Consider the following 17894-nt stretch of genomic DNA (forward strand, 5'->3'; position numbering starts at 1 on the left):
GTGCAAAAAATGGAACAAGGTTTCACCGCCGTTGAAGAATGTGTTTAGCCTATAAATATGGGAGGAGATACCATCAAATGGTTTGTATCCCTTTAAATACAAAAGGCATCTTTACTATCGGGGAAACGTATTGGTTTATTACCAACAAAAAAGGAAAAGGAAGCGCGCCACCGGACGAAATAATGGATTTTCGCGGTTAGGAAATCTGTAGCAGAGATGAAGTAAAGACCGCATTTGATTCACCTCAACCAAGTTTGCTCTCAAGCAAATTTCGTGTTTACTGAAGGAGCAAAGACGGTAATGCCCGTTTTTACTTGCTATTTGGTTTTATAGGCAAACGTCGAGTAAAAGAACGTATTTGTCAATTATTTAAGCGGGCAGTGTGCTTTTGGCAAAAAGTGCATTTGTAATAATCTTGAGTTTAGACTGCAGTTAAATCATACAATAGATGAGCTTGAGGTACGACTTAAATTGATTGCAAGTGATTAACTATTATTACTTAACATACAATCCTGTTAAAACCGTTCATTCCCTCTTTTTTTGGGGTAGGGTGGTTGATCATGATCCTTCTCCATAGGCTTGTTTAATTTGTTAAAACTGATCATGAATGAAATGAAGATTTAAATAGCAGTCACTGAATGCCCCTGAAGCACTGAAAGCTTTCTCAATGACACAGCGTAAGTTGGCAACTGACAAAATGGCTCATCTTGTCAGTCAGTGCTTTGGTGGTGCTGTAGTCGTAGACGTAGCGTTTCCCTTTCTCGCTACCAGGGTACCGTTTGATTTGAGGCTTTGGATTTAAGGTCACCAGGTTGATAAATATTTCCGTAAGGAAAGTTTCATAGGGATAGTTTTATTAGTAAAACTGCTTGTATTGACTAACCAACAAATTCAAGGAAAAAAATCCTTTAATGATTGATTTAGCTGCATGCTGAAGTACACTAAGATATAAAAATTTTGTATTATGAAACCAGGATAACTTGTTTCTCTTAGTTTTGATTTTACACCTGTTAAGTCTTAACAATGAAATGACTTATTTTCTCAAAGAATTCCCTCGGAAGTTTATTTTAACTGTACCTTTTCAACTGGAATTATCTAGCCGGAATTTGCATAAAATAAATTGGAAGTAATACCACAGTTATGACTAGCTTTTTGTTACTCAGATCATGAGTGACTGTTTTACAACTATGTAGGCTGGGTTTTGTATTTAATTCTTCCCTGGTATTTTTTTATTGCAACTTCAAAGACAATCAAAGCAGGAACTTAATTTGCTGAATACAGTTAATCTAGAAATGAGTAATTATTAATGTTATTTTATGTTGTACTCAAATCGAAACAATACGCCAGTGTTTAGTGGAAACAGCAAGCATAGAAAAAAGTTAACTATATAACCATCTTCATGTGCAAGAGCTACATTTACAGATTTGCATTGTACATGAAAACAACAAGCTTTTATGTTTTTGGTAGGCAGAGGCCTGCCACTATTGCTTGTTTATTTGCCTAAAATTGCATAAAGTTAAACCTCAATGAAGCAGCAGCTAAATAAAGGTTGGCTGCTTGATAGGTTTTCATCAGAAATTTGCATATGGTGCGGAAGACTACTGCCAGAAAAAACAAAAAAGATAACAAGAACTACCACACTCATCTTAGTGACAACGGAATATGGTCATTATGATTAAGAACTTGTTAGTTTTTATCAGTTGTTGCCTTCTTTGTTGGAGTCTTACCTATCATCAGCTTGCCACAGCTATGTGGCTGCCTTAATTACTAAGGATCAAAACAATAGTAGACTCCATATAAGATGACCAAAAAAGTTGCTGTGACCACTTGTAGAGGTGTGGAAAAATTAATATTAAAGAGGAAATTTACTTAAGCCCCCTTCTTCAAGTCAAAATCCCCCCCATCTAAAAGGTCATGACAATTAATTAAACCCGCCCCCTCCCCTTTACCCCTCTAGCCGCTTCAGTGTTTTTCATTCTTGGGCGAGAGGGACAATCCTAACACTGGAAAAGAACATGTAAGCAATGGAGTATGTTCTTGACCAGTTGCTTTTTAACCTATTTTCCACCTGATTTGTGGCATTTTTACATAAATCAGAAAATTAGTGAAAACTAGTGCAAACAAATTGTTTTGCGCCATGTTCAACCTGCATTTGCATAAATGGTAAATATGTCACTTTTGCACAGAAAGTAGATATGAGGCAAATGCATGTGGAACTTTCCTATTTATCTTTGTAACAAAAGTAAAGTGAATTTCAAGCAATTGTAATATTCACTCAACATTTGCAAGAAAATACATCGGGAACAAAAGCTTGAGTTTACATATATTGTGCCATTTTTGCACAAAATGTGGTAAAAAATGGTGCAAACAAATTGGTTAGCACTATTTTAACTTGTATTTGCATCTGTGGTAAATGTGTCACTTTTAAATGAAAAGCAAATGTGTGGCAAATGTATATTGAACTTCCATACTTACCTTGTAAAAGTAAAGTAAGGTGAATTTAAAGCAAATTTAACATTAACGTCACATCTGCGAGTAAATACATCAGGAACAAATGCTCGAGATTACATCAACTTTGCAGTCAGAGCATAATTAGTGCAAATTTTAGAGCCCTAAATTTGCACCATTTAGAGTGCCAAACTCTGGTTTTGCCGCCCTCTGCTTTAAGAAACAACTTTCTCACATCAGGGGAGTCATCCCATGGTTTAAATCCAGTCATATTTCCAAACTTGTTGTCCCACTGGGTTCGAAACGTTTGACGCAAGGCTCTAGGAACTCTGTGGTTACAACCTGTGCAAACTTGAAGTGGTTCAGCTGCTCGTCACTGAAGTTTAACCTTCGCTCTTTTTCACGTACTTTTTGAGATGGAGCTGTGTTTTCTCCAGTTTTCATGATCTCGCTAAAGGAGTCTGAAAAAATCATTAAAATAAAATTAAAAGGCATTAAAAAATTTTGGCTTTAATTTTAGTTAATTACTCAGCTCTCCAGTACACAATTCTACTTACATCCAATTTTACTTCTTTCTGTGTAACTCTGATTAATTTCTCAGGCTCTCGCACTTTGACTCTCATTGGGTACTTCTCATCGAATTATGCGGCTAAACACTCACTTCAACCACGGAAGTCGGTCTCTACTCTTCTGCACACTGTCTACATTCTTCTAGTGTACTATATATGCTCTAAATTACACGCTTATATATTCACTATTGATAAGCATGGGTGGGCGTGCTAGCTGACTGACCTAGGGGGATTAAACAGCTGTTGTTGGAACACTAAACCAAACACTTTCACGATACTTTTGAAATAAGCAACAGAGTACTTAATCATTATGCTTCCAATCGACTGAATCAACCTCTGAATGTGTTAGCCAAAACAAAAAACTTTTGTATGAGTCCAAAGCAAGGTCAGCAGACAAACTAGGTACATCCAGTTGGAAGTTAGACAAGACAGTCACAACTCGGGAACTCATCGCGACAGCTTGAACCTAAACAACCTCAAAATTCGAAATTATACAGTAACTACATTCTAAATATAGATGGATGACTAAATCATACTAAACTGACTGACTAACTGACTACATAAACTATCTAAATACTTCATAACATGCTCTTTTTTCAGTAGTAGTGCAAGTATTATTAGGTTCATGAAGGAATCCGTAGCTGCTTATGGTATTATTTGGGAACGACTTCGAAGAAGGGTTTGGATTTATGTTGAAATTGTTTATCTTAGTCAAATACTGGAAGACACGTCAAGTTAGAGTAACAAAAAAATAAACTTGTGGAACGTCTTCGCTGGTGTTCAAATTTCCTCCAATTTAATCATTGAGCACATAGAGGTCAGCAAAACAGTTATCGATATACGCTTTGTGCCGTTTGCTGACCAAAAACGAAGTAGCACACAAAAAAAGGCTTTTAAATATCATTTATTCATATTGTTCTTTCCCTTTAAAGATAGTTTAGATAATTTAGAACGACGAGGGACGAAGAAACTGTAGTAAGAGTTCAAGGCCCCCTCCACACAACCATTTCATCTGCTACTAGTTAAGGAATGCTCTTGCCTGGTTTCCCTCATCATTTCAGTGGAAAAACGCATGCCATAATAGGTGTTCAAAACTGATTTTCAGGTAATCTTTTAAAATAGCAGTGAGCCTTTTGTTAAAAATGTTCATGTCTGGTGCTACATATTTATTACCACAAAGTGTGAAGATGGCCTTCGGATATTAACTTACTCGGATTTTCTTGTGTTGCCTCAATGGCTGTAAGGATTTCCTGCCAATTGATGACGTTGAACTTCTCCTCATCTGTTCTCTCACTTTCAGAGTATCTGCCATTTGACATTTAAAACACCGTGATTTAGAAGAACTCAGTTGCTGTAGGAGCTCTAGGCACTGCAGCATAACAATATCCTTAGTAAAAAATGTATGGTAATATGGAGGGGAAAATTCTCACTTCGGACTGGCTAGTAGAAAGTACTGCAGTTCTCAATAAATTTGGAACCCGAGTGCAAATTACAAATGTATGCTCAAAGCGAAAGTTAGCATCAAAGTAAGTTAGCACCAGCCTGATCTGAGTAATGGGGTGACTTAGCAAGACTACGGGTTCGTCAGTTGACAACGGCGCGCGCAGTAAAAACACTAGTGAGAAACTGGGTGGAGAACGTCGCCCTGTTGTGTTTCATACGTGACGTACCAGTCGTTGTAACTAGACGTCAAAGTAACATTTTTTCTTGAATATCCTAACCTCGGCTTATTAAAGATCGTCATCACCTTTAAAATTTCTGTTTCACATATCACTTTAAGGACAACAAAGTTATTTCCTTTGAGAGTTATACAACAAGCGGGAATGGAGGATAATAAAAGATACGGCAAGCAAGATGTTCACATGAATCCTTTTGTAAGATTAAACTTCTTAAGAGTCACTCTCCCTAACCTCCGCGTGAGGGGCGGCACAAGGTCGGAAAAATGGACCCCTCGCTATTTTATTCCAGAGATAACCTAAGGTATGCTAGGAATCGTGATATAAGTTTTAGGTTCTAGAGTTTTTACATTTTTGAGAAAACTACGAAAAACCGTCGACCACCTGTGAAGCAGAACAATCACAGAAATGAGGTCAAATTTCACGATCAGATAATCGAACTCGCGTGAAGGCGCATAACAAATTATGGTTTTCCTTAGTTTATAGTTTTATTTAGGAGGTATTGCTAAGCTGTCTTGATGATATTTTAGACTTACAATAGTAATGCCGAATTCCTGAAGTGCTAGCGAAGAGAACCGAAATTTCTAAACTCTGAAAATCAGAAATTCCATACCGTTTTCAAACATCTCGAAACATACTTGGTATTATGTAGAATTCTTTCAAAATAAAATTCTAGCAAGTACAGGAACTGTTTTTGCACGTGATATATTTTTTTTCTTGGCAAAAGTTATTTCTGAGGCGAGCGGCCCCATGCAAGTTGACCCAATTTGACCTCTCGAAGAGATTTTGTTTCAACGGGAAATGTAAACGATTCGACTAGCCTTAGCTCGCTTTCTGAGCAAACCATTGAAAAACCCTGCCATTTCCCATTAAAACTGCCCGGTAAACCTGGGTGGCGAAGGAGTTTGGCGCGTTGCCGTATACCAGCCTCGGAAGTATTGAGAAAGTCAGACCGATTGGTTCGGTAAACGCGGGATCTCATAGCATTTGACAGTTGCCACAAGAAGAGACAGAGGGGAGTTGCAGATGCTAACGTTCGCACATATTTTCAAGTCCTGTAGTCAAGACAGCTGCACAGTCCTTGCCGTTATGGCCGATGTTGTTCGGCAGCTCAAGATCGCCATGACCGGGCTCAAGACCGTTTGTTATCGGCAGGATAATGCCGGCTGCTACCACTGCGGAACCACTCTCGTCTGTACAGCAGCCCTTGGCCATAAAGAAGGTTTCAAGATCAGGCATCTAGATTTTTCTGATCCCCAAGGGGGCAAGGCGGCATGTGATTGGAAGGCTGCGACTATAAAGTCACACATGAGGATTCATCTTAACGCTGGAAATGATATCGAGACGCCTGAGCAGATGAGAGACGAGATACCCTCTTCTGGTGGAGTTCCTCGTGTTAACGTAGCATTGTGTGAGACTGTCCAAGTCCCGACGGTCCTATCTTCGAAGATAGAGGGTATTAGTCAGCTCAGTAATGTCGAGTACAAGGAAGAGGGAGTACTAGTTTAGAGGGCTTATGGTATCGGCGATGGTAAACTCATCCCTACAGATAGACAAATTGCATTGCCCATCCCCATCTGACTTACCGACCCTTACCGGAGTTACTCGCTCTTAAACGCATTTACATCTGTCAAGGAGAGGCGCATAAAAGCATCAGTTCGAGATCCAGGTCCACCAGTGCATATCGAAGAGGGTGACAGTAACGCAGCGATCTTCAGCTGTCCTGAGGAGGGTTGTGTCAAAACATTTGAGAGATATTCATCAATGCAGCGGCATTTAGACTGTGGAAAACACCAACGTGCTCTTGAGCGATATACTCTTCTGAATGGAGCTGCTGTTGGATATGCTCAAAGGCTTGAGGGGCAATGCGAAGCTGTTCCCGAGGTGGACGCAGTTGCAGAACCGCCATCTTCTCACGACATGCTACCAAAGGGCTGGGCGCTCAAGTCAAGTGCTTCCCGTAGATGTAGATTTACGTACAAGCAAAAGAAGTACCTGATTGAGAAATTTCAACAAGGTGAGCGGTCAGGACGAAAAAGTGATCCGGCATCAGTTGCGCGCTCTATGATGTCTGCAGTGGACTCGCAAGGGAAACGAATTTTCAGTAGTGAAGAGTTTCTGACTGCATCTCAGGTCGCTGGATTCTTCTCCAGACTTGCGGCAAAGAAGTCTCTGTTTGACGATGATGATCTTGAAGAGGAGATTGAATGTGCCACCCAGGAGGCAACCATCGAAGAATTGACGAATAAGGTTTCTCGGGAACTTTTGCCAGGACACCCCATCATGTGAAATAAATATAATCTATGCAAAATGACCTCAGGAAGGAAACTCAACACGACCAAGTTATCGGTTGCAAAACTAAGGGACATTTGCGCCGGGTTTGACATTGCTGTTGATGTAGCCATCAAACGTAAACAACCCTATGCAGACAAAATTGAGGAGTACTGTCAAAAATGCCGCTGCAAAGCGGATAAGTAAAGCCCAAAGTTAGCACAAGGGTGGGGTAGGCGAATGGTAGGAGGGTAATCATAAGGATACGTTCTTCAGTATCACGACCCAAATACCACGCTAAACCTTAACCTAAGCGTACGTCAATCTTGGGAGCACTGTCATATGGACTTTCCTCTTAGAATCCATGTCACTAAGATGCTGCAGGGAATTTATATAAGTTTGCACTCTGCAAGAAATTTGTTTTCCGGATTGCGCCCGCGCATTTTTGTTTTCAAAATCTTCCAGTCCCCCCCCCTCCCCCCTCCCCTTCCCCACCCCCTTTAATAAAAAAAATGGAATGGGCCGTCCTTTACCCCAAATACATTTTGTTTTCACTCACTTTGAATTTAAAGTTAGCGCAAAGGTGGAGTAGTGGACTAGGGAGGGTGAATAAGGTGTGGTTACGAATTCTAAGCTATTTCCACTACTCACTGAGCTGAGCAATAGCTGAGTGCACTAAGGAGAAAAACGGGAAGTTTTCCCGTTTTAACTTGAAAGAAAAACGTATTTTAAGCGAAAGCAATTGAGTGAATTACTGTTTAAATATTTGAAACAAAAGACATAAAAAAGTCTTGTGTATGTTTATATAATGATGGAAAGTCTCAATTAAATTGTTGCAGTGGCCATATAATGAATCGTTAAATGCATTGCGTGCAACATTGCATCGGAAAACTTCTTTCCCCCTCCTCCGTCAGAAAAAAAATTAATCACCTGGTCTGGAAGTGACGAAGGAAAGATTGCGTCACACGCTCTAGACCGAGATTTACGTTTTAAGCTTACGAATTTTTTTATTATACAAGAAACTAAATGAATATAAAGAGGTTGCTCACTGAGAGGTAGATATTGCAACTTCTGGATTGACTTTCCCGAAAAGTGTTGCACAAGCTATGCCTCGAACCGGCGTAAAAGCTCGATGTCACGATATGACCCTAAATTATGAAGCGTGGCAACTAAGCAATGGAAAAATTAACTGAGAACGTCACAATTATTTGCCTTCAAACGCCCATTTGGAAGGTAAACTGTCATCGAAGTATTATCACAGGTTTACTGGCTGGCCAGTTTTAACGGGAAATGGCAGGGTTTTTCTATGGTTTGCTCAGATAGCGAGCTAAGGCTAGTCGAATTGTTTACATTTCCTTGTGAAACAAAATCTCTTCGAAAGGTCAAATTGGGTCAACTTGCATGGGGCCGCTCGCCTCAGAAATAACTTTTGCCAAGAAAAAAATTATATTACGTTTATAAACAGCTCCTATAATTGCTAGAATTTAATTTTGAAAGAATTCTACATAATACCGAGTATGTTTTGAGATGTTTGAAAACGGTATGGAATTTTTGATTTTCAGAGTCCAGAAATTTCGGTTCTCTGCGCGGCACTCCAGGAATTCGGCATTACTATTGTAAGTCTAAAATATCATCAAGGCAGCTTAGCAATACCACCTTAATAAAATTATAAACTAAGGAAAACCATAATTTGTTATGCGCCTTCACGTGAGTTCGATTATCTGATCACGAAATTTGACCTCATTTCTGTGATTTTTCGGCTTCATGGGTGGTCGACAGTTTTTCGCAATTTTCTCAAAAATGTTAAAACTCTAGAACCTAAAACTTATATCACGATTCTTAGCATACTATAGGTTATCTCTGAACGAAATATCGAGGGGTCCATTTTTCCGACCTTGTGCCACATTTTTCAATCTCACTCGGTCCCTATAGAGAGTCACCCTTAAAATGTATTCCATTCCAGTTAAGTCTCATTTCTGTTGAGTCATCTATCAAATTTTAGAACCCATTGAATGATTTTTTCTGCAATTTGTGTGCTTGTTATTTCGTTTCGAGCCACTAGATTTCAGCACTACATGTTTTTCTTCATAATTTTACAAAGTATAATTTGGAAATCGTCGTCGTTTTATTCCCTTGTTTGCCGGATATTTCTCTTTATTCTTGACAGTACATCTCTTTTGAGCTCCACCTTCTTAGAGTTGCAATGCATTTTAAACGGACTTTTAACGAAACCATGAAGGGACCAAGAAGTCCAAATAGAGTCGTGTCCTGACTATCCGCGCGCTCTTCCGTTCTGAAATGACGTTCTTATCCTCTTGCTAAATCTCTCTGAGTAATACAAAGTACGCGTCATGCGTGTTATGGAATAGTACACGTCATGTGCGCGCACTGCTGCCTCGCTTTACGCCGATTTAGTTGTCGTTTTTCATGAAAACGTATAATCGCTGCCTTGTTTATTTCTCAAATTTTGTCATAGCTTTGATTTATTGGCAACAGAACTTTGTGCCTTCCGGTTTGTCTGCAGTTATACTCGTAATAAGAACTGAAGTCGGACTCCCGCATCGCGGTCGATCGATTTTGTTAATAACTTGTATGATTACAAACCGAATTGGACTCTTACATTACTAATAGCGAAGCATTTTTCTGAGCCAGAATATACAAACTTAATTCGGTTAAGCTCATGGCTTGAGTCTACATAAGCAAACCTGTTAGCCTCTTTTGTAAGGCCTTTGTTTACTGCACTTTCAGCTTGTCTTACCTTTTGCTCATATCTTCCAAGTAATGGGCGACTTCATTGTGGTCACGTTCTCTCGCGACATTTTCTGGTAAAAGCGGTTTTCCTTTGTACGAATCAAATGCTATTCTTCCAGCGGGTAGATCAAAGATAAGTCGAATAAACCAAACAGCGTTTACTTTGGCTGCTGCGTATATGAACCTTATTAGGAGCTGAACTGACAATGAAGGTTTTTCCCAACTAGAAGGCTCTACAATCGTTAGGAAAATAAAGAAAAAAAAACCTTTATCTATGATTTTCAAAGAACAGAGACAAATTATGGGAGAGATCATATTGTGTCCGTGTTTAGGCATTTTTTGTTCGATAATTTTGGCTCTCTTATCATCAATCACCACTTTTTTCCTCCAGTTTAAGCCATTGTGAAAATGCTCCCAAAATACTGTTCAACAACAATCTTCTTACCTTAAATAAGGTTTGAAATCTGTTTTTCTAGCTTTCAACCTTTTGCTTTGTTTACTGGATTGATCGGACATAAGGGTTAAAGGATTTAGAAATAATGGAAAAAAAAGAAAGAAACACAAATTGAGAGGATAAATTGAAAAATACCTACCATCATTGGTATGATTTTCTGCCTCGGAAGTACCTCCTTCAGAATGTACATTCAGGCATGGAATGGCAGCCTGAAGGAATTTCAGCATCGTTTTTGGGGAAGTGACTGCTTGTTTCAATGTCTCGTCTATCAAATCTGTGTACACAACTTTTGTCTCCTCCAAACACTTTTCTCGATTATGCGAGGAGACTGTTTCTTTAAAAACACCTTCTGTTGACGAGTCTGCAACATTTACGGATTAAAATGCTCAAATCATAGCAACCTATTTTTTAATAACATACAAGGTAAGTAATCTGTGAGGTGAACTTGGAAAACTTACATCGCCCTTTCGGCCACAAAATGTATAGTTTAGAGAGTACAATGACTAAAAAATAACTAAGGTACCTATTCGTTTGTGTTGAGGGACGAAGAAAGTGTAGTAAGAGAGCAAGGCCCCCCACCACCCAACCACTTCATCTGCTGGTAGTTAAGGAACTGTGCTCTTGCCTAATGTTCCTCATCATTTCAGTGGAAAAATGCATCTCATAATTGACATTCAAAACTGATTTTCGGGTAATCTTTAAAGATAGCAGTGAGCCTTTTGTTGCAAACTCTCATGTCTGATGCTACGTATTTATTACCATAACATGTAAAGATGATGTGCGGATATTTACTTACTCGGATTTTCTTGCGTTGCCTCAATGGCTGTAACGATTTCCTGCCAATTGATGGCGCTGAACTTCTCATCTGTTCTCTCACTTTCAGAGTATCTGCCATTTAACATTTAAAACACCGTAATCTAGAAGTACTCAGTTGCTAGAGGAGCTCTAGGCACTGCAGCATAACAATATCCTTAGTAAAAAATGCATGGTAATATGCAGGAAAAATTTCTTAGTTCGGATTGGCTAGTAGAAAGTATTGCAGTTCTCAACAAATTTGGAACACGAGTGCAAATTACAAATGGTGCATGCTCAAAGCGAATGTGAGTTAGCTACAGCCTGGTTTGAGGGGGGTAATTTAGTAAGAGGATGGGTTCGTTTGTTGATAACGGCGCGCGCAGCGAAAACACTGGTAAAAAACTGGGTCGAGAACGTCGCCCAGTTGTGTTTCATAGGTGACGTACCAGTCGTTGTAACTAGACGTCAAAGTTATATGTTTTCTTGAATATCCTAGCCTCGGTTCTTTAAAGATTGTCATCATCTTTAAATTTTTGGTTTCACATACCACTTTAAGGACAACGAAGTTATCTCCTTTGATACAACAAGGGAAAACAGAGGAAAATTATAGATACGGCATGCACGATGTTAACATGAATCCTTTTGTACGATTAAACTTCTTAAAATGTATTTCATTCCAGTTAATTCTAGTTTCTGTTGATTCATCTTTCAAATTTTAGAGCCCACTGAATAAAATTTTGCTGCAATTTGTGTCCTTGTTATTTCGTTTCGAGCCACTAGCATTCAGCACTACTCGTTTTTCTTCACAATTTTACAAAGTATAATTTGGAAATTGTCGTCGTTTTATTCCCTTGTTTCCGGGAAAATTCTCCTTATTCATGACAGTATATCTCTTTTGAGCTCCACCTTCTTAGAGTTGCAATGCATTTTGAACGGACTTTTGGAAAAAGCATCAAGGGACCCAGAAGTCCAAATAGAGTCGTGTCCTAACTATCCGCGCGCTCTCCCGTTCTGAAATGACGCTCCCATCCTCTTGCCAAATCACTCTAATAATAAGACAAAGTACGCGTCATGCGTGTGTAATCGAATGTTACCCGTCATGTGCGTGCACTGCTGCCTCGCTTTTCGCCGAGTTAACTTCGCTTTTTTCGTGAAAACGTATAATCGATGACTGGTTCATTTCTCAAATTTTGTAATAGCCTCGATTTATTGGTAACAGAACTCTATGCCGTCCAGTTCTGTCTGCAATCATACTCGTAATAAGGACTGAAATCGGAGTCCCGCATCGCGGCCGACCGATTTTGTTAATTACTTGTAGGATTACAAACCGAATTGGACTCCACTCAGTTCTCTTACATTACTAATAGCGAAGCATTTTTCTGAGCCAGAATATACAAACTTAATTCTTAATTAACCTCGTGGCTTGAGTCTACATAAGCAAACGTGTTAGCCTCTTTCTTTTACGCCTTTGTTTACTGCATTTTCAGCTTGTCTTACCTTTTGCTCGTATCTGCCAAGTAATCGGCGACTTCATTGTGGTCACGTTCTCTCGCGACATTTTCTGGTAAAAGTGGTCTTCCTTTGTACGAATAAAATACTATTCTTCATGCGGGTAGGTCAAATATAAATCGAATAAACCAAATAGCGTTTACTTTAGCTGCTGTGTAAATGAACCTTATTAGGAGCTGAACTGACAATGAAGGTTTTTCCCGACCAGAAGACCCGACAATCGTTAGGAAAATGAAAAAAACCTTTATCTATGATTTTCAAAGAACAGAGACAGATTATGGGAGAGATCTTATTGTGTCCGTGTTTAGGCATTTTTTGTTAGATTATTTTGGCTCTATTATCATTAATCACTTCTTTTTTTCCTCCAGTTTAAGCTATAGTGAAAATTGTTCCCAAAATACTGTTCAACAACAATCTTCTTATCTTAAATAAGGTTTGAAATCTGTTTTTCTAGCTTTCAACCTTTTGCTTTGTTTACTGGATTGATCGGACATAAGGGTTAAAGGATTAAGAAATAATGGAAAAAAAAAGAAAGAAACACAAATTGAGAGGATAAATTGAAAAATACCTACCATCATTGGTATGATTTTCTGCCTCGGAAGTACCTCCTTCAGAATGTTCATTCAGGCATGGAATGGCAGCCTGAAAGAATTTCAGCATCGTTCTTGGGTTATTGATTGCTTGTTTCAACGCCTCCTCTATCAAATCTATGTACACAACTTCTGTCACCCCCAGACATCTTTCTTGATTTTTCGAGAAGACTGTTGCTTTAAAGACACCTTCTGTTGACGAGTCTGCAACATTAACGGATTAAAACGCTCAAATCATAGCAACCTATTTTTTAATAACATACAAGGTAAGTAATCTGTGAGGTGAACTTGGAAAACTTACATCGCCCTTTCGGCCACAAAATGTATAGTTTAGAGAGTACAATGACTGAAAAATAACTGAGCTACCTATTCGTTTGTGTTGAGGGACGAAGAAAGTGTAGTAAGAGAGCAAGGCCCCCACCACCCAACCACTTCATCTACTGGTAGTTAAGGAATGCTCTTGCCTAATGTTCCTCATCATTTCAGTGGAAAAATGCATCTCATAATTGACATTCAAAACTGATTTTCGGGTAATCTTTAAAGATAGCAGTGAGCCTTTTGTTGCAAACTCTCATACCTGATTCTACGTATTTATTACCATAACATGTAAAGATGATGTGCGGATATTTACTTACTCGGATTTTCTTGCGTTGCCTCAATGGCTGTAACATTTTCCTGCCAATTGATGGCGCTGAACTTCTCATCTGTTCTCTCACTTTCAGAGTATCTGCCATTTAACATTTAAAACACCATAATCTAGGAGAACTCAGTTGCTACAGGAGCTCTAGGCACTGCAGCATAACAATATCCTTAGTAGAAAATGCATGGTAATATGCAGGGCAAATTTCTTAGTTCGGATTGGCTAGTAGAAAGTATTGCAGTTCTCAACAAATTTGGAACACGAGTGCAAATTACAAATGGTGCATGCTCAAAGCGAATGTGAGTTAGCTACAGCCTGGTTTGAGGGGGGTAATTTAGTAAGAGGATGGGTTCGTTTGTTGACAACAGCGCGCGCAGCGAAAACACTGGTAAAAAACTGGGTCGAGAACGTCGCTCAGTTGTGTTTCATAGGTGACGTACCAGTCGTTGTAACTAGACGTCAAAGTTATATGTTTTCTTGAATATCCTAACCTCGGCTCTTTAAAGATTATCATCACCTTTAAATTCTCGGTTTCACATACCATATTAAGGACAACGAAGTTATCTCCTTTAACACAACAAGGGAAAACGGAGGATAATTATAGATACGGCATGCAAGATGTTAACATGAATCCTTTCGTACGATTAAACTTCTTAAAATGTATTTCATTCCAGTTAATACTTGTTTCTGTTGATTCATCTTTCAAATTTTAGAGCCCACTGAATAATATTTTCTGCAATTTGTGTCCTTGTTATTTCGTTTCGAGCCACTAGCATTCAGCACTACTCGTTTTTCTTCACAATTTTACAAAGTATAATTTGGAAATTGTCGTCGTTTTATTCCCTTGTTTCCGGGATAATTCTCCTTATTCATGACAGTATATCTCTTTTTGAGCTCCACCTTCTTAGAGTTGCAATGCATTTTGAACGGACTTTTGGAAAAAGCATGAAGGGACCCAGAAGTCCGGATAGAGTCGTGTCCTAACTATCCGCGCGCTCTCCTGTTCTGAAATGACGTTCCCATCCTCTTGCTAAATCACTCTTATCAATAAAGGGCAAAATTACTGAGCGCTGATTGGTTGAGAGAGAGGGCATTTTTTCTTAATCGAGGGCATTTTTAGTAACTAAGAGAGGGCATGATTACCTGTTAATGATTGGCTAATCCGTTGCGTAGCAACCCTTCGTAATCTTGAAATTTGTTAAAAATGGACTGCGCGCGTGATTTTCCTTGGTATAAATTTTGCCCTTTATTGATAAACAAGTAATCCCATGAGACCTCGTACTATTAAGGATTAATTGCACTTGAGTTTTCAAAATTTTGGAAAATTTTGAAAACTCTTGTGCAATTAATCCTTAATAGTACTTGGCCTCATGTGATTACATATACTAATAACAAGACAAAGTACGCGTCATGCGTGTGTAATCGAATGTTACCCGTCATGTGCGTGCACTGCTGCCTCGCTTTTCGCCGAGTTAATTGTCGTTTTTCATGAAAACGTATAATTGATGACTGGTTCATTTCTCAAATTTTGTCATAGCTTCGATTTATTGGTAACAGAACTCTATGCCGTCCAGTTCTGTCTGCAATCAAACTCGTAATAGGGACTGAAATCGAAGTCCCGCATCGCAGCCGACCGATTTGGTAATTACTTCTATGATTACAAACCGAATTGGACTCCACTCATTTCTCTTACATTACTAATAGCGAAGCATTTTTCTGAGCCAGAATATACAAACTTAATTCGGTTAACCTCATGGCTTGAGTCTACATAAGCAAACGTGTTAGCCTCTTTTTTTACGCCTTTGTTTACTGCATTTTCAGCTTGTCTAACCTTTTGCTCTTAACTACCAAGTAATCGGCGACTTCATTGTGGTCATGTTCTCTCGCGACATTTTCTGGTAAAAGTGGTCTTCCTTTGTACGAGTCAAATGCTATTCTTCCTGCGGGTAGGTCAAAGATAAGTCGAATAAACCAAATAGCGTTTACTTTAGCTGCTGTGTAAATGAACCTTATTAGGAGCTGAACTGACAATTAAGGTTTTTCCTGACTAGAAGACCCTACAATTGTTAGGAATATGAAAAAAACCTTTATCTATGATTTTCAAAGAACAGGGACAAATTATGGGAGAGATCTTATTGTGTCCGTGTTTAGGCATTTTTTGTTAGATTATTTTGACTCTATTATCATCAATCACTTCTTTTTTTCCTCCAGTTTAAGCTATAGTGAAAATTGTTCCCAAAATACTGTTCAACAACAATCTTCTTATCTTAAATAAGGTTTGAAATCTGTTTTTCTAGCTTTCAACCTTTTGCTTTGTTTACTGGATTGATCGGACATAAGGGTTAAAGGATTAAGAAATAATGGAAAAAAAAAGAAAGAAACACAAATTGAGAGGATAAATTGAAAAATACCTACCATCATTGGTATGATTTTCTGCCTCGGAAGTACCTCCTTCAGAATGTTCATTCAGGCATGGAATGGCAGCCTGAAAGAATTTCAGCATCGTTCTTGGGTTATTGATTGCTTGTTTCAACGCCTCCTCTATCAAATCTATGTACACAACTTCTGTCACCCCCAGACATCTTTCTTGATTTTTCGAGAAGACTGTTACTTTAAAGGCACCTTTTGTTGATGAGTCTGCAACATTTACGGATTAAAATGCTCAAATCATAGCAACCTATTTCTTAATAACATACAAGGTAAGTAATCTATGAGGTGAACTTGGAAAACTTACATCGCCCTTTCGGCCACAAAATGTATAGTTTAGAGAGTACAATGACTGAAAAATAACTGAGCTACCTATTTGTTTGTGTTGAGGGACGAAGAAAGTGTAGTAAGAGAGCAAGGCCACCGCCACCCAACCACTTCATCTGCTGGTAGTTAAGGAACTGTGCTCTTGCCTAATGTTACTCATCATTTCAGTGGAAAAATGCATCTCATAATTGACATTCAAAACTGATTTTCGGGTAATCTTTAAGATAGCAGTGAGCCTTTTGTTGCAAACTCTCATGTCTGATGCTACGTATTTATTACCATAACATGTAAAGATGATGTGCGGATATTTTACTTACTCGGATTAACTTGCGTTGCCTCAATGGCTATAACAATTTCCTGCCAATTGATGGCGTTGAACTTCTCCTCATCTGTTCTCTCACTTTCAGAGTATCTGCCATTTAACATTTAAAACGCCGTAATCTAGAAGAACTCAGTTGCTACAGGAGCTCTAGGCACTGCAGCATAACAATATCCTTAGTAGAAAATGTATGGTAATATGCAGGGCAAATTTCTTAGTTCGGATTGGCTAGTAGAAAGTATTGCAGTTCTCAACAAATTTGGAACAAGAGTGCAAATTACAAATGGTGCATGCTCAAAGCGAATGTGAGTTAGCTACAGCCTGGTTTGAGGGGGGTAATTTAGTAAGAGGATGGGTTCGTTTGTTGACAACGGCGCGCGCAGCGAAAACACTGGTAAAAAACTGGGTCGAGAACGTCGCCCAGTTGTGTTTCATAGGTGACGTACCAGTCGTTGTAACTAGACGTCAAAGTTATATGTTTTCTTGAATATCCTAACCTCAGCTCTTTAAAGATTATCATCACTTTTAAATTATCGGTTTCACATACCATATTAAGGACAACGAAGTTATCTCCTTTAACATAACAAGGGAAAACAGAGGATAATTATAGATACGGCATGCAAGATGTTAACATGAATCCTTTTGTACGATTAAACTTCTTAAATTGTATTTCGTTCCAGTTAATTCTAGTTTCTGTTGATTCATCTTTCAAATTTTAGAGCCCACTGAATAAAATTTTGCTGCAATTTGTGTCCTTGTTATTTCGTTTCGAGCCACTAGCATTCAGCACTACTCGTTTTTCTTCACAATTTTACAAAGTATAATTTGGAAATTGTCGTCGTTTTATTCCCTTGTTTCCGGGATAATTCTCCTTATTCATGACAGTATATCTCTTTTGAGCTCCACCTTCTTAGAGTTGCAATGCATTTTGAACGGACTTTTGGAAAAAGCATGAAGGGACCCAGAAGTCCAATTAGAGTCGTATCCTAACTATCCGCGCGCTCTCCCGTTCTGAAATGACGTTACCATCCTCTTACCAAATTACTCTAAGAATAGGAAAAAGTACGCGTCATGCGTGTGTAATCGAATGTTACCCGTCATGTGCGTGCACTGCTGCC

General features: G+C 38.8%; 3 protein-coding genes and 1 pseudogene across 3 annotated transcripts; 1 reads left to right on the top strand and 3 right to left on the bottom strand.

The window, feature by feature from the left end:
* Window positions 1-890: 890 nt before the first annotated feature.
* LOC149043164 (uncharacterized) lies at window positions 891-4387 on the bottom strand. Its single transcript, XM_089212304.1, has 2 exons — window positions 4228-4387; window positions 891-2909 (listed from the first exon to the last, which is right to left on the bottom strand). The coding sequence occupies exons 1-2, from the start codon at window positions 4334-4336 to the stop codon at window positions 2716-2718; spliced, it is 303 nt and encodes a 100-aa protein (XP_089068430.1). The 5' UTR covers window positions 4337-4387; the 3' UTR covers window positions 891-2715.
* A 453-nt stretch (window positions 4388-4840) lies between these two features.
* On the top strand, window positions 4841-6982 carry LOC149043165 (uncharacterized; annotated as a pseudogene).
* Window positions 6983-9718: 2736 nt separating this feature from the next.
* On the bottom strand, window positions 9719-13804 carry LOC149043166 (uncharacterized). Its single transcript, XM_089213703.1, has 6 exons — window positions 13699-13804; window positions 13046-13267; window positions 12462-12543; window positions 10966-11057; window positions 10309-10530; window positions 9719-9948 (listed from the first exon to the last, which is right to left on the bottom strand). The coding sequence occupies exons 1-6, from the start codon at window positions 13802-13804 to the stop codon at window positions 9719-9721; spliced, it is 954 nt and encodes a 317-aa protein (XP_089069829.1).
* Window positions 13805-15313: 1509 nt separating this feature from the next.
* Window positions 15314-17222, bottom strand: LOC149043167 (uncharacterized). The gene is made up of 3 exons (XM_089213053.1): window positions 16775-17222; window positions 16119-16340; window positions 15314-15643 (listed from the first exon to the last, which is right to left on the bottom strand). Exons 1-3 carry the CDS (start codon window positions 16881-16883, stop codon window positions 15510-15512), a joined length of 465 nt encoding a protein of 154 aa, XP_089069179.1. The 5' UTR covers window positions 16884-17222; the 3' UTR covers window positions 15314-15509.
* Window positions 17223-17894: the final 672 nt, after the last annotated feature.

The sequence above is a fragment of the Pocillopora damicornis genome, chromosome 7 (genome assembly GCF_964200805.1).
Source record: "Pocillopora damicornis chromosome 7, jaPocDami1.2, whole genome shotgun sequence".
NCBI classification, from domain to species: Eukaryota; Metazoa; Cnidaria; class Anthozoa; order Scleractinia; family Pocilloporidae; genus Pocillopora; species Pocillopora damicornis.